This window comes from Rhinolophus ferrumequinum, chromosome 3 (genome assembly GCF_004115265.2).
Source record: "Rhinolophus ferrumequinum isolate MPI-CBG mRhiFer1 chromosome 3, mRhiFer1_v1.p, whole genome shotgun sequence".
NCBI classification, from domain to species: Eukaryota; Metazoa; Chordata; class Mammalia; order Chiroptera; family Rhinolophidae; genus Rhinolophus; species Rhinolophus ferrumequinum.
The window spans coordinates 20,584,408-20,596,999 of NC_046286.1; the positions used below are offsets into that span (position 1 = coordinate 20,584,408).

Here is a 12,592-nt window from a genome sequence, read left to right on the forward strand (position 1 = left end):
AAGTTTCTTTCTTGACAGAACAGATTATCATGGGACTAGACAGACTTAAAGTGCCTTCTAATTCTGGCACTCTATACCTTTCCCTTCAGATAATTAAGCCCAACTAATCCTGGGCTTGGAGTATAACACGAGCATCTGATCTCCGTGCCCCATCTAGATGATCCCGTCGATTGTGTGGTGTAATGAAGGGTGCTCCAGCTTTGAAAACAAGCAAACTTGGGCTCTAACCGCTGCACCCCACAGAGACTTTAGCTCCCTTCCCTGAAAATAGGGACAACCTGCTGGAGAGCAAGTAAAAAACTTGGGTTGCTGTAGACGCGAATACCCATTGGCATGAGCTTCAGGGTTGAAAATCTTTCGAATTCTGAGATTCCTGCTACACCCAGACCCACCCCACGCGAATGCTTGTTAGTTCCGCTCCGACAGCAGGAGGCAGCAGACCCCGGTCCCCCACTCGGGGCCTGGGCGGAAAGCGGGCCGATGGGGCCGCCGTCTGGTGTGTTACATCAGCACCAGCATTCCAGGTATTCCAGCGGATTGGCCGCCTCCCCTCTGCCGCGCGGGCCTGGATGAGGCGACACTGAACCGAGAGAGGAGGATGGACGTAGCGCATGCGCGCAGTGGGGAGGGCGCTGTCCGGAACCAGCGGCCCCTGCCGACTGCTTGGAAAGTGGGGCGCAGAGTCGGAAGTCGCTGGCGACGCAGATCGCTTGCAGCCTTGAGGTTCGAAGTTTACCCGCAGCTGGCCCCCGGCTTTCTTGGTTTCAACCGCAAGGAGGGTTCGGGGGTACAGGTGAGTTGTACACCTCGCAATCGAGAACTTCCTGCCCTGAATTTTCTTGCGGAGGCGCAGAAATAAGCAGTAATACGGAGGGCCTTGGTAGGTTTTTGCAGGAGATGGAGTCTGGTCTCCCAGGGATAGCGTCTCTGGTCCTCCTGGGAATTCCCCAGATTTCTTCCTTCTCTCGAATCTTCACCTGTCCTTCCTCCTACCTGCCTGTAGCTAGGGAGAGGTGGGGCTCTTGGATCATTGTAAAAATGCTTGGCAGGGTTTTAACGTTTTTAGCACCACCCAGACTTCACTTGAAAATGTGTTTTGAGCCTCAGGGAGTTCAGAGGTAGGTAATTGTTGATGCCCAACCTATGAAAATGCTTTTTATATAGTAGCGTACGGAAAATCTCTTAATGGGTTCCCCAAATTTTGGAGGGTTAGGGTCAAGGCAGGGCCCTATTACCTGGTTTTGTACACGGTACAGTAAATCATTTTGCTGCATTGCTCCTAAGACGCTTTCTAGCCTTTCTAAGTGCTGAGCATCTAGTTTGCGATAGGAGCACGTGATGCGTCTCACGTCGTTCGCCACCCCTATCCCTTTCCTGTAACACAGCCTCTGGCTTTTCGTGTGTGCCCTTATGGGTAGGTCATGTGGTCCTGCCATGGAAAAGGAGTCAGAGGGCTGGTTGCTTTTTGTCTGAATTTTCTCTGAGTACAGAAACTTCTTGCAAGGATTGAGAATAGATTGATGTTGCTTCTTTAGAACAACACAGTTCACCGAGGAGTTTCAGGGATTAGCTGCGTCCTGGCATTACAGCTATTTCACGGGTAGGTCAGTTACAGAGTGTCTGCAGACAGAAATTGTTCCTTAGGTTCATCCACTCATTCATTCAGCAAATATTTCCTAAGCACCAGCCTTATGCATGCCAGGGAGCTTGGTGCTGTGAGGACGAAGATGAATTAAACCTGAGCTTTGCCTTCAAGGGGCTTACCTGGCTGAGAGATAAGCCCAACAGAACTAACTCTGTGCCAAGTAGAAGGGGCCAGGGCCCCAAGAGAGCATCAGAGAAAGAGCTGGGGGGCTTGGAGGAGGGAGAAGAATCAACTGTTTGCACCCTGAGTTTGGCTTAAGAAAACAATTAGGTCCCCAACTTACTATCTGATGATGAGTGATCTCTCTCATAAGCTTCGGATCTGTGTACATGGGTGTTTTCCTGCCTTGTGTGTCAAGCATCTCAGACTAAACATGTTTCAAACAGGTGTCATCATTTCTGGCCATCTCCTTCCTCCCCCCACCACACACCTGCTGTGCCAGTGTTCCCTCTTTCAGGGAATAGCATCAGGCTCTCCTGCCCCCCACTTCTCCTAGTGGTCCAAGCCAGAGACCTGTCTCGTCTCTGACCCATCCCTCTCCCACACTCCGAATCCAGGTTTATTGGTTCTACCTCTTGAATCTCTCTCAAATCTCTCCACCTCTCTCTTCCCTGGTTGCCATTTTTCCAGGCCAGACTACCATCATCTCTTGCTTAGTTTACTGCAACAGCCTCTCGGCTTATCTCCCTTCCTCGCTTCAGTGCATCTCCCACTACTCTAGCCAGGAAGAGCTTGCTGGAATTTAAATCTAATTTATGAGGCTCCCTTCATTCATTCCTCACTGCCCGTGGGACAGAAACCAGACTCCTTTCCATGGTTGTCCAGTCCTGTCTTTCTGACCAGCCTCATCTCTTTTTGCAACCCCCTTGTACTTCTTTCCATTGAAAACATGTCCTCATTCCACTAGGCCAGGGCTGGCAAAACTTTCTTCAACGTTTTTCACCAAGGGCCATAGACGGTAAAATACACAAACAGCCGGGCCACTCACTCGAGGTGAAGTACTTATTGCCTCATCTGGTTTATTTAAGTAAACTAAATATATTTTTGGAATTTGCTGCGGGCCAATTAACAATGGATCATGGGCCGCAGTTGGCCCGCGGGCCGCAGTTGTGACACCCCTGCTACTAGGCTTTTGCACATGTTCTCCCTCAGCCTACAGGATGCCCTTCCTTGCCACCCTCTTTACTTGGCTTACTCCTACTCTGCCCAAGGTCCCAGCTGAGGCTCTGCTTCCTCTAGGAATCTTTCCTTAGGCTCCCAAGCCTTGTTAGTCGCCCATGCCTCTCCTCTTAGGGCTCATTCACGTATCCGCCTCCTCTGCTGTGCTGTACTGTAAGTCCTGGGAGACCAGGGCCATGTCTGAGGCCATTCGCATTGCTTCCTACTGCCTTGCACAAAGAAACTGATTAATAAATAGTATGAAATGGAATTCAGTATAAATATAAGTTGTAGTATTATGGTTTGATTCATTGAATGCCTGAATCATAAATTCACCTTACCTCAGTTGTTTTCTCAGTGGCCTTATATATGTCAAGCTCAAAAATGGGTATAAGGGTGAAAAAGAATAGTCATCATCAGAGCAGCTAATAGTTGTTGCAGCTGACAGTATGTGCCAGGAACTGTTCTAAGTGCTTTACAGTATTAACTCATAATTATCATGACAGCTCTGTGAGGTATGTGTTTTTATTATCCCTGTTTTACAGATGGAGAAACTGAGTTACAGAGAGATTAACAAACATGCCTAGTTATACAGATAATAAGTGGTGGCATCACGTTTGAAGCCAAGCATACATTGTGGAATATGATTAACTCTTTGAGAAAGACAATAAGACTGAACCTGAGATGCTTATAGGGCTGAAAATGGTTAAGTCACCAGATGGAAAACAGTGCAGTGTACTCACAACTTTAAGCAATGAGACCAAGCAGAAGTGATTAATCCAGAATTTAAAAACTCTGAAGAACATCAGTTTCATTTGCATATTCACTTTTTTTCAGCCAGCTAACTCAGTTGTGAGAGTTATCACTATTATTGCTAGTGGTTAGGACTGAGACTTCTCTGAGTCTGAAGTCTTGGTTCTGCTGTGTGACCTCAGAGGTGTTGCTTGCCTTCTCTGTGCCTCAGTCTCCTCATCTGGAAAATGGGGATAATAATGATAGTACTTACCTCATAGGGTGGTGGTAATAATTAAATGTGTTGATACAGGTAAGGCCTTAGAATGATGCTAATTGCTCAAAAACATCATCCTCATTATTGTTATTTACTTATCCATCAATCAGTCAACAGTAGTTTTCGAACATGTGTCCTTTCTACACATTCAGTCCCGCTGGGCCACTTCTTGGGCACAGATGAGCTCCCCTGTTTTAATTCTTCCCACAGATGTTGAGGAGTTTTCAGTGTTGCCTCCTTTTCAGTACCAGTATCTCCTCCTGTGCCTTGGATTCTCTCCATCAAGATCCTTCCTCACAGTAAGTTCTAGCTTATTCTCCAAGATAAGCTCAAAACCCTTTTTCCCTTCTCCTGGGTCAGTTTGTTACCAATTGCTACAGGAAATAAAAGACTAGGCTAACCTAAATGATGAGCAGTGAGAAAACTATAAAAAGGCAAAGAAATTTCATGCATTATTCCTCATATATACAAAGATAATTATACTTCCCGTGAAGGAAATATAGATGTAAAAAAGTTAAGATATGAAAGTACCACAAGGACTCTTGGAATTTAAAAAGTTACAAGGACCTTTATAGTTCATCTCATCTATTCCCCTCACTTTGGGGGGATTTGGCCTTAAGAATGGGCCGTGATCCAAGGACCAATAGCCGCTATTAACCAGTGTCTCCATGTCCCCAGCCTGTAGCCAGCACACTTTCTCCTACATCGTTGAGAATCTTGGGCAGGACTTCAGTGGGACTTCTTATCCCTGGAGGTATGTTTCAGCTGCTGTTAGTGTGATGCGTGACAGGGTATCATTGTCATTCAATTAACTTCATGCCAGGGCTTCGTTGTGTTCATTAGTAATTCACCATTGATTAAGTATAGATGTCTCTGCCCCCACAGAAGAGCTATCCTAACAGCCAGGGACCAAGCAAATGTCTAAAGTGAACCTGGTTCAGTCAATCAGCAAACATCCATATTACTCCTTTTCTGTTCTTTGTGTGAGGAAGATGAGGAGACGAATATCTGTAAAAAGTATGAAACAATTATAAGATGGAATTGGGAAAGTCAAGGAATTTAGAGAAAGAAAAGCAGTTTTCTCTAGACCAGCTGGATGGTGCAGGCTAGAGCGGTTAAGGATGTTTGGGAAGTAGTTCAGAAGGGGAAGAAGGTTCAGAGGAGAGTGGGGTGCAGAAGGTGGTTGGGGTTTATAGGCGGGGAGACGGGAGATATCCCAGGCATGAACAGAAGTGAAGATTGTGGTGTTGTCTCCAGTGAGGAGACCTGGTTCACCACAGCAGAAATCTTACTTGGGGAAGTGGAAGGAAATAAACAGCTGAGGGTACAGCAGGTCTGGAAGAGAAGAAAAGGAGAATCAACCTTAGGTGTCCCCCTGAGTGTGCTTGAGAGTTAGGAGTGTGGGGGGGACAGTTATGAGTGTTGGAGAGAGAAGATCTAGCTTCCCTTTTCTCAGTAGACTAGAGAAATTAATTTCTATAATTCTGTATAATGCATTATCACTTTTATATACATGTACTCCCCCAAACGCTCTTTATTTTGTAACATGCATGCCTTCCTGCTTGCTTTAGAATTTCAGCCTTGCCAATGGACCTTATTGGCTTTGGTTATGCAGCCTTTGTGACATTCGGAAGCATTTGGGGATATAAGCGGAGAGGTAAGGCCAAATCAGATTTTTCATGAAAATGACTCGGTGGGGCGTTGGTGGTTGTGCTAGGATTAACCGAGGGTCTGTAAGCAGGACCAGAAGGGATTTGTGGAAGGAAGGGGTTACATGGGGCTGGGCCTGACAGAGCATTCCCACCTGGCGTTCTGGGTCTCCCTCCACTACAGACTTCTAATTTCACCTGTCATTATCACTTGCATAATTAATTGATTTAACCTTCTCAGAGCTACTCGCTTGTTAGTAAACGAGGAAATCTTTTTGTTTACATAGTCATAGTGTCAAAAACCTGAATTATGTTGACATTGTGTGTTGGAAAGTAAAGCTCGTTAAATACTTAAATATCATATCTGCAGTTGTCTCTCCATCTCTGTCCAAAAGAAGAAAAAAAAAACAGTTGATGAAGTGTTTTCATGGAGAACAATGAATAGTCAGGTTTTATATTTTACTTTGTTGCAAGGTAGAAGCATGTATAGTCATGGTGTCTGATATTTCTCTTGTATTTATATTTTTAAAATGAAGTATATATCAAAGAATGGTGTATTTGTGACATTAGTGGACTTGAGTTTGAGTGAAAAGGCCAGGTCTATACAGTTACCAGAGTTACTTTCTTATTTAGAGTTTGCTAAGAAGTCCAAAGTCGAGCATAGTTCCAAGGGCTGAGGGGCTGGCAGGTTCTCTTCTAAGATTCTGAGAGCCTGTAATTCACCTTAGATTTTTGTTTCATCTTATTTTCTCTCTTGATATGTGTAACATTGGGCATGTATATTTGTTGGGGAAAAAAATTGATGGCACCAAAGTAAGACTTGTATACAACTATTCTTAAAAGTTGATGTTTCATAGTCTACTTTAAAGGGGACTCAGTTTAAAATCCTGATAGGATTGTTACTGAAAACTTTTTCATTGTCAAAGACATGTCTAAATAACCTGTATTACAAAACGGGAAAGAACATCAAGACATTTTTGCCTGCCTTTTAGAGGGGCGAGAAGAAGGGGGGAGAGAGAACTGGAGTGGGGGAAAGGATAAGGGAAGGGTCTTACTGTACTATTGTAACCCAGATCTCTTCAGGAACCAATGAAATCACATTAGCTGTAAGGTCTCTGATTTCAGGGGCTTGTTGTCCAGCTGCACAATATGGTTCCTTGGCCTCCTGCGAGAGCTCCCCACTGAATGATCCTGGAAGCCCCTGGGGGTATTATGTGTTCAAAAAAGCCCTCTCTTATAGCATAATTGGGTTAAGAGCACAGGCCACAGAATCTCGCATGCGCAACTTTTGCTCTTCACACTACAGTTACTGTTAGGTTGGTGTAAAAGTAATTGTGGTTTAAAAAGTTAAAAATTGCAAAAACCGCAATTACTTTTGCACCAACCTAATAGCTCCGATGTTCATGTGAGTTGTTTTAACTTCTGGGTCTCGATTCCTCATTTGTAAATTAATCTGTTAGGATTAAATAGAATAATCTCCTTGACCATATCCTTACGTGACTTCTGCTTGATCATGACCCATAACAGGGAGCACCCAGGCATGCATTTTGTCAGTATTTATCTAGGGCTGCCTGTGTACCCGGCACTGTTTCAGGCCCTGGGAAAACAGCCGTGAGCACAAAGACGTGGCGCTCACGAGTGAGCGGGGGAGACTAACATTAAATACATGAACAGGTGTATAAATATGTGATGATGACCAATGGGAGACGGTAATGGGGACCCTCGTTCAGAATGATGGGTCAGAGGAGGAGGCATCTCAGACACTAACACTTCAGGCACCATCCAAAGATGAGCTGCAGATGACCAGGTGAACAGTGCAGGGAAGAGCAGTCCAGGCAAGGAACAGCATTGTCTGGAAGCCGTGAGGAATAAAGAGTTTGGCATATTCAGGGAACTGAAAGAAGCCCGGGGCTGCAAAAATAGAGCAAACTTGGGATTTTCCTAATTTCAGTGGGAAGCACTGAATTAGGGGAGTGACCTGTTCAGATATATGTTCTTAAAAAATCATATTGCTGCATTTGGAGGCTAGATTTGGGGTAGGGGTGGGGTGGAGAGCAGCAATGAGGGATTTAATGTTATTTCCAACTGTAGCAGTCTAACCTTTATATACATATTTGGCATGGATGATCTTAGTAACCCTGTTTTGCAAGTGATCAAACTCAGAGAGGCCAAGTGATTTAACCAAAATCCTTCAAGCAATAAGTAAAGAATTAGGATTAGAACCTAGGGCATCGGGCTTCTCATTCAGGGTGCTGGGGTGGTGTGTGTGGGTTTATATTGTTGCAGTGGTTCTTAACTCTGACTGCAATCTGAATTCCTATGGATATTTGAAAAACAGAAATACCTTGACCCTACTCCTAGGGATTCCAAACACGTAGCTTCTAAATAGAATGAGTTCCATGAAAGCGAGGATTGTGTGTCTGGTTTAGTGTCACTGGTATGTAACCCACTGCGCAGTGCACAGAAAGTGCTTGGTGTTCGTCACTGCTCTGGAGCAATGGGTCGCTGGGTTGGGAGCTGGCTGGCTGTGTCAGTGCCCTGGTTCTTTCCATTTCTCAGTGTAGTCACCATTCATCCCTGAGCCCCGACATCTGGAGGCCAGAAGGTTTGTTCATTATTCAGGACAGAACCAGTGCTTAGTTTGCACAGCACTTGTCTCTCTCCCCCTGTAAACTAAAAATACCTTTGCATCTTATTTTTATCCTCACAACCTCACAATAAAAAGATGGAGTCAAGGAGAATAGAAAAAAAAAAAACAACAGAAAGAGATGGACATAAATAAGTCTATTGGTTGCCCAACGTCATGCACTCAATGCCAAAACCACTACTTCTACAAGGCAGGCTTTCTTATTCCCTCAGGTGATGCCTGACCCCTCCATTGCTATGCATTTGGGGTTCCTCTGCCTTACATGTAGGATTCAGCACAAAACAGTCATTTTTGTAGAAACTATCCATGAATAGGCCTATAATCAGTTTGGCTTTGTCTAGTCATAATGCCCAAGTAGAAATACATTTGAAAGTGCACGTATCATATTTGAAGAAATTCCTTTCATTTTGTGATTCTCTTTCTGAGCCCATACTTTTTTTTCCAGGTGGTATTCCATCTTTGATTGCTGGTCTTTTTCTTGGAGGTTTAGCTGGCTATGGAGCTTACCGTGTCTCCAATGACAAGCGAGATGTAAAACTGTCACTGTGTAAGTAAGGCATTTTTCCCAGTGATGGAGAGTCGAACCTTGGGGTAGCTTTTTTTGATGCCCTATATTGGGCATACTAGAAGATACATAGTCGGATAGCAAGTGGCCATATACATGCATTGAGACTGAACACAATTCTTGTTCCTTTCTAGACAGACCCAATCAAAAATAATGATATTGCTACTACTGTGTTTCCCCGAAAATAAGACCTAGCCAGACCATCAGCTCTAATGCATCTTTTGGAGCAAAAATTAATATAAGACCCGGTATTGTATTATATTATATCATATCATATTATATCATATCTGGTCTTATATTATAGTAAAATGATACCCAGTATTGCTGAGGAATGTTGAATAAGACACAGTCCTAATCTTTAAGGAGTATTCTATAAATAGAAATTTAAGCTAGAAAAAGACTTTCTTTGGAAGATATTTCAAGAATGGATTTTAACATGCTTGTTTACACAAACCTATTTGATGAGCTATTTCATAAAGTGTTTTAATAAAGCACTTCATCTTTTCAAGAAAATGCCAACTCAATACCTATGCATATTAGTGTTGTATTAGAAAGCTGAAATGAGAGCCCTTTCTTTCACAAGCAAGCATTGATATAACGTGTTTGAAGTTTTGGTTCATGCATTGGTTTATTGTTTAGTTACAGCTTTCTTTCTGGCCACCATGATGGGTGTGAGGTTTAAGAGATCCAAGAAAATAATGCCAGCTGGACTGGTTGCAGGTTTAAGGTAAGAAAAACTATGTTGATCTATATTTTCCTCTGCCATCATTTTGAAGTGCTGCATTTTTGGCAAAATTTCAAAGTAATTTTTATTATGATAAGCATGGCTATAAACCCTTCAACTCTCATGCATTCTATTTGGTATTGATGTACACATGAACGTTTTTGTTGGACACACTTAGTGTTCAATAGTATTTGATCACATGTACACACTTAACCTTTTTCAGACTAAAGAACTAAAGCTTCATTTTGCCTCAAGATTTACCCATCTGAGGCAGTAGACGTATTCATTTAAATCTGACACTCGGTCTCTTAGTTGGACAGAGTGACGATCTGCTGCAGTTATTTTGAGTTTTTAAGGGAGAAAACAATATTTTTTAATAAGATAAATAGGGAACCTCAAGGTTCTCTTAATTTGATCCCAGTAATTCTATCCATGAGATTAAGCATATTACCAAGTAAAAATTTAAAGGTAAAATTTTAATTCTTCCTGGAAGCTACCTTAAATCATAAACATGTTCATATCCTTTAATATATATTTTCACCTTTTGAAATTTATTCCATAGGAATAATGAGATGTATACAATGACTGATGTTTATTGCAACTTTATGTCTAATGGAAAACGGGATAAATTGAAAAATTAGAGACAACCTAAAAATTCACCAGTAACTAAATGGTTCAATAAATGTTTTGAACAGGCATTACATGTCATGTTTTCCAAAACTGCGTAGTAGTATTGGCAAATCTTAATAACATAAGATTTTTAAAAAGAATAAATAAAACAACCAAATATAGTGTGATCTCAACATAAAAATGTTTATGTATAAAAAACCAAGACCTCAAACTATTAGTGTTTATCTCTGGGCGGTAGCGTAATAACTAATTTTCTTTTTCCTTTCTGTAAAATTTTCTAGTGTGGCTATGTATTATATTTATGATTTGGGGAGGAAAAGTGTGATTATAAAGACTGCTTTCCAGTTATAATAATACTTGGTGGTGGAAAGAATCAGAAGTAGGGTTGACACATCAAGAAGACAAGACCCTAATCAATGGAAAGTAGCTGAGATTGTAATAATAAACCGCCCCCAACTGCTCGTTGATTGTTTTCTCAAGTTGATTTACTTAACTAGCTTTTGAAAGTCTTGTGTTTCTTCCAAACGTTTCTCTCATAAAGCTTCATCCCAGATTTTAGGAACAGTGAGTTCTGATTTTTCTCATTCAGTCAGTGAACATGTTTAGTGGCTAATTCACTCATGTCTGGGAAATTCAAATACAGGGATAATGAGATCACCCCTGCTCCAAGGAGTAGAAGGTGGAGAGAATCCTGGAAGCCAGAATTTAGTCACACCACAAGTTAGGGGAGTGCAGGACCCTTCTGTCTTATGCCATGTAAGAGCGACCGTCCCTTTACCTTTCTTTTATTTTAATCCAGCCTCATGATGATTCTGAGACTTGTCTTACTGATGCTTTGAGAATCCGGAGGAACAGAAAACTAAATTCATGTCATTCTGCACTGACAGGCAGAGCATACTCTTTGAATTCAAAAGATACATTTCAATATGGCATGTTAAGTGTCTTATGTTAGAAACAAAAACACTGTCACCTCTAATGTGAACACTAGTATGAGGTATTGTGTTTTGTTTCGTATTTTGTAACAAAAAAACTTTGTTTTCTAATTGTCAGATACTGTTTTCATTAATGATATTTAATGAATTGTGATATACTCTTTCATTTGCTGTGTTTAGCTTTATGTACGTAGTGTTTTTCAATAATTCCAAATACTTGTCGGAAGTAAGTTTAAATTAAACTACCGATTATCAGATAATGGAATACTTTAAGTGGACTTCACAGAATGCTAATGTATCTATTTATCATTTGTATTATACTAGAAATTATATTTTTTCCGTTTTATATTGTTGCCAACATTGTTTTTTCCTTTAAAAAATTCCATTTTGTATACTAAAAGAACGTATTCAGTATTCAAATAAAAGATGTTCCGTTTTAAACCTGTTTCTTTCATTTTAGTGTTGTCTCTATATACTCAAATCATCTTTGATATTTAAATGTTCAAGTATTAATGAAAGAGGTTGAGAACGAGGCTTATTTAAGCCAGAATGCTTCTGCAGGAGCAGATATTCATTCTCTTTCTGTTTCTCTTTCCCTGAAACAGTAATAATTCTGAAACAAAAATGGTTTTGTCTCAAATTGCCATTTCATTTTTAGGCATAGTAAGTCCAAGGCACTTACTTTTAGGCCCCAGACTGAACTTCAGGAGACCCGAGTCCCAGCCCAGTTCTTCCACTGACTGGCTGTACGCTCTTTGGAGGGTCATTTCCTCACTCTAGAACTTAGTTTCTCACCCTTAAGGAGGAATTTGGGCTAAATGGTCAACAAGGGCTCTTCGAGCTCTAAAAATCTGCAGTTTTGGCCTTGTTGGCTTTGTGCAATGGTGTCAGATTTCAAACCTTTATTTTTGTTTTATTATTTTTGTTTTATTATTTTTTTTAGTTGAGGAAACTGGTTAACAACATTATAAAAATTTCTTCAGGTGTGCACCATTATAATCCGATATCTGTATAAACTATAACACTATAGTTTATATGCTCACCACCCAAAGTCTAATTTCCATCTATCACTATACATTTGACCTTCACCCATTTCACCTTCCCCCTTCCCCATTCCCTTCTGGTAACCACCTCTTGTCTGTATCTGTGAGTCTGTTTTTTGTTTTGTTTTGTTTGTTTATTTGTTTCTGTTGTTTTATATTCCACATGAATGAAATCATACAGTTTTTGTCCTGAAATGTTGGGTAGAGCTCCCAACTGATAAGAGCAGAGTTGGTATGGTTGTGTTTGGTTACTTTTCCCAAGTGACTTTTAAAGTGGTTATTAAAATTTCAGTGGTGAGTGATTCAATTAGGGAAAGAAAGTGGGGGGAGAAAACCCTGCTAATATAACCAAATGGGAAAACCTAGACAGAATCCTTTGATAAATTTTTAAAATATCCTACCTAAAAAAAAAAAATTCCACTTATCCTAATGGTGCCAAAGAGGTTGTTGGTACAAGCAAGTCTGGAAAAGCAGTTATTCTTGGGGTGCTCTGTGCCCTTGCTGATGGTCAAAGGCGGTTGAGAAGAACCTTCATATGCAGACTGCCAACAGCTTATACTCAAACCACGATTATGATACTGAGATAGAAA

The 12,592-nt window shown here is 41.3% G+C and overlaps 1 protein-coding gene across 1 annotated transcript; it reads left to right on the forward strand.

The window, feature by feature from the left end:
• The first annotated feature begins 455 nt into the window (after positions 1-455).
• TMEM14A (transmembrane protein 14A) lies at positions 456-10,935 on the forward strand. The gene is made up of 7 exons (XM_033103037.1): positions 456-793; positions 4,023-4,111; positions 4,491-4,566; positions 5,384-5,469; positions 8,554-8,655; positions 9,313-9,400; positions 10,827-10,935. Exons 4-7 carry the CDS (start codon positions 5,400-5,402, stop codon positions 10,864-10,866), a joined length of 300 nt encoding a protein of 99 aa, XP_032958928.1. The 5' UTR covers positions 456-793; positions 4,023-4,111; positions 4,491-4,566; positions 5,384-5,399; the 3' UTR covers positions 10,867-10,935.
• The last annotated feature ends 1,657 nt before the right edge of the window (positions 10,936-12,592 follow it).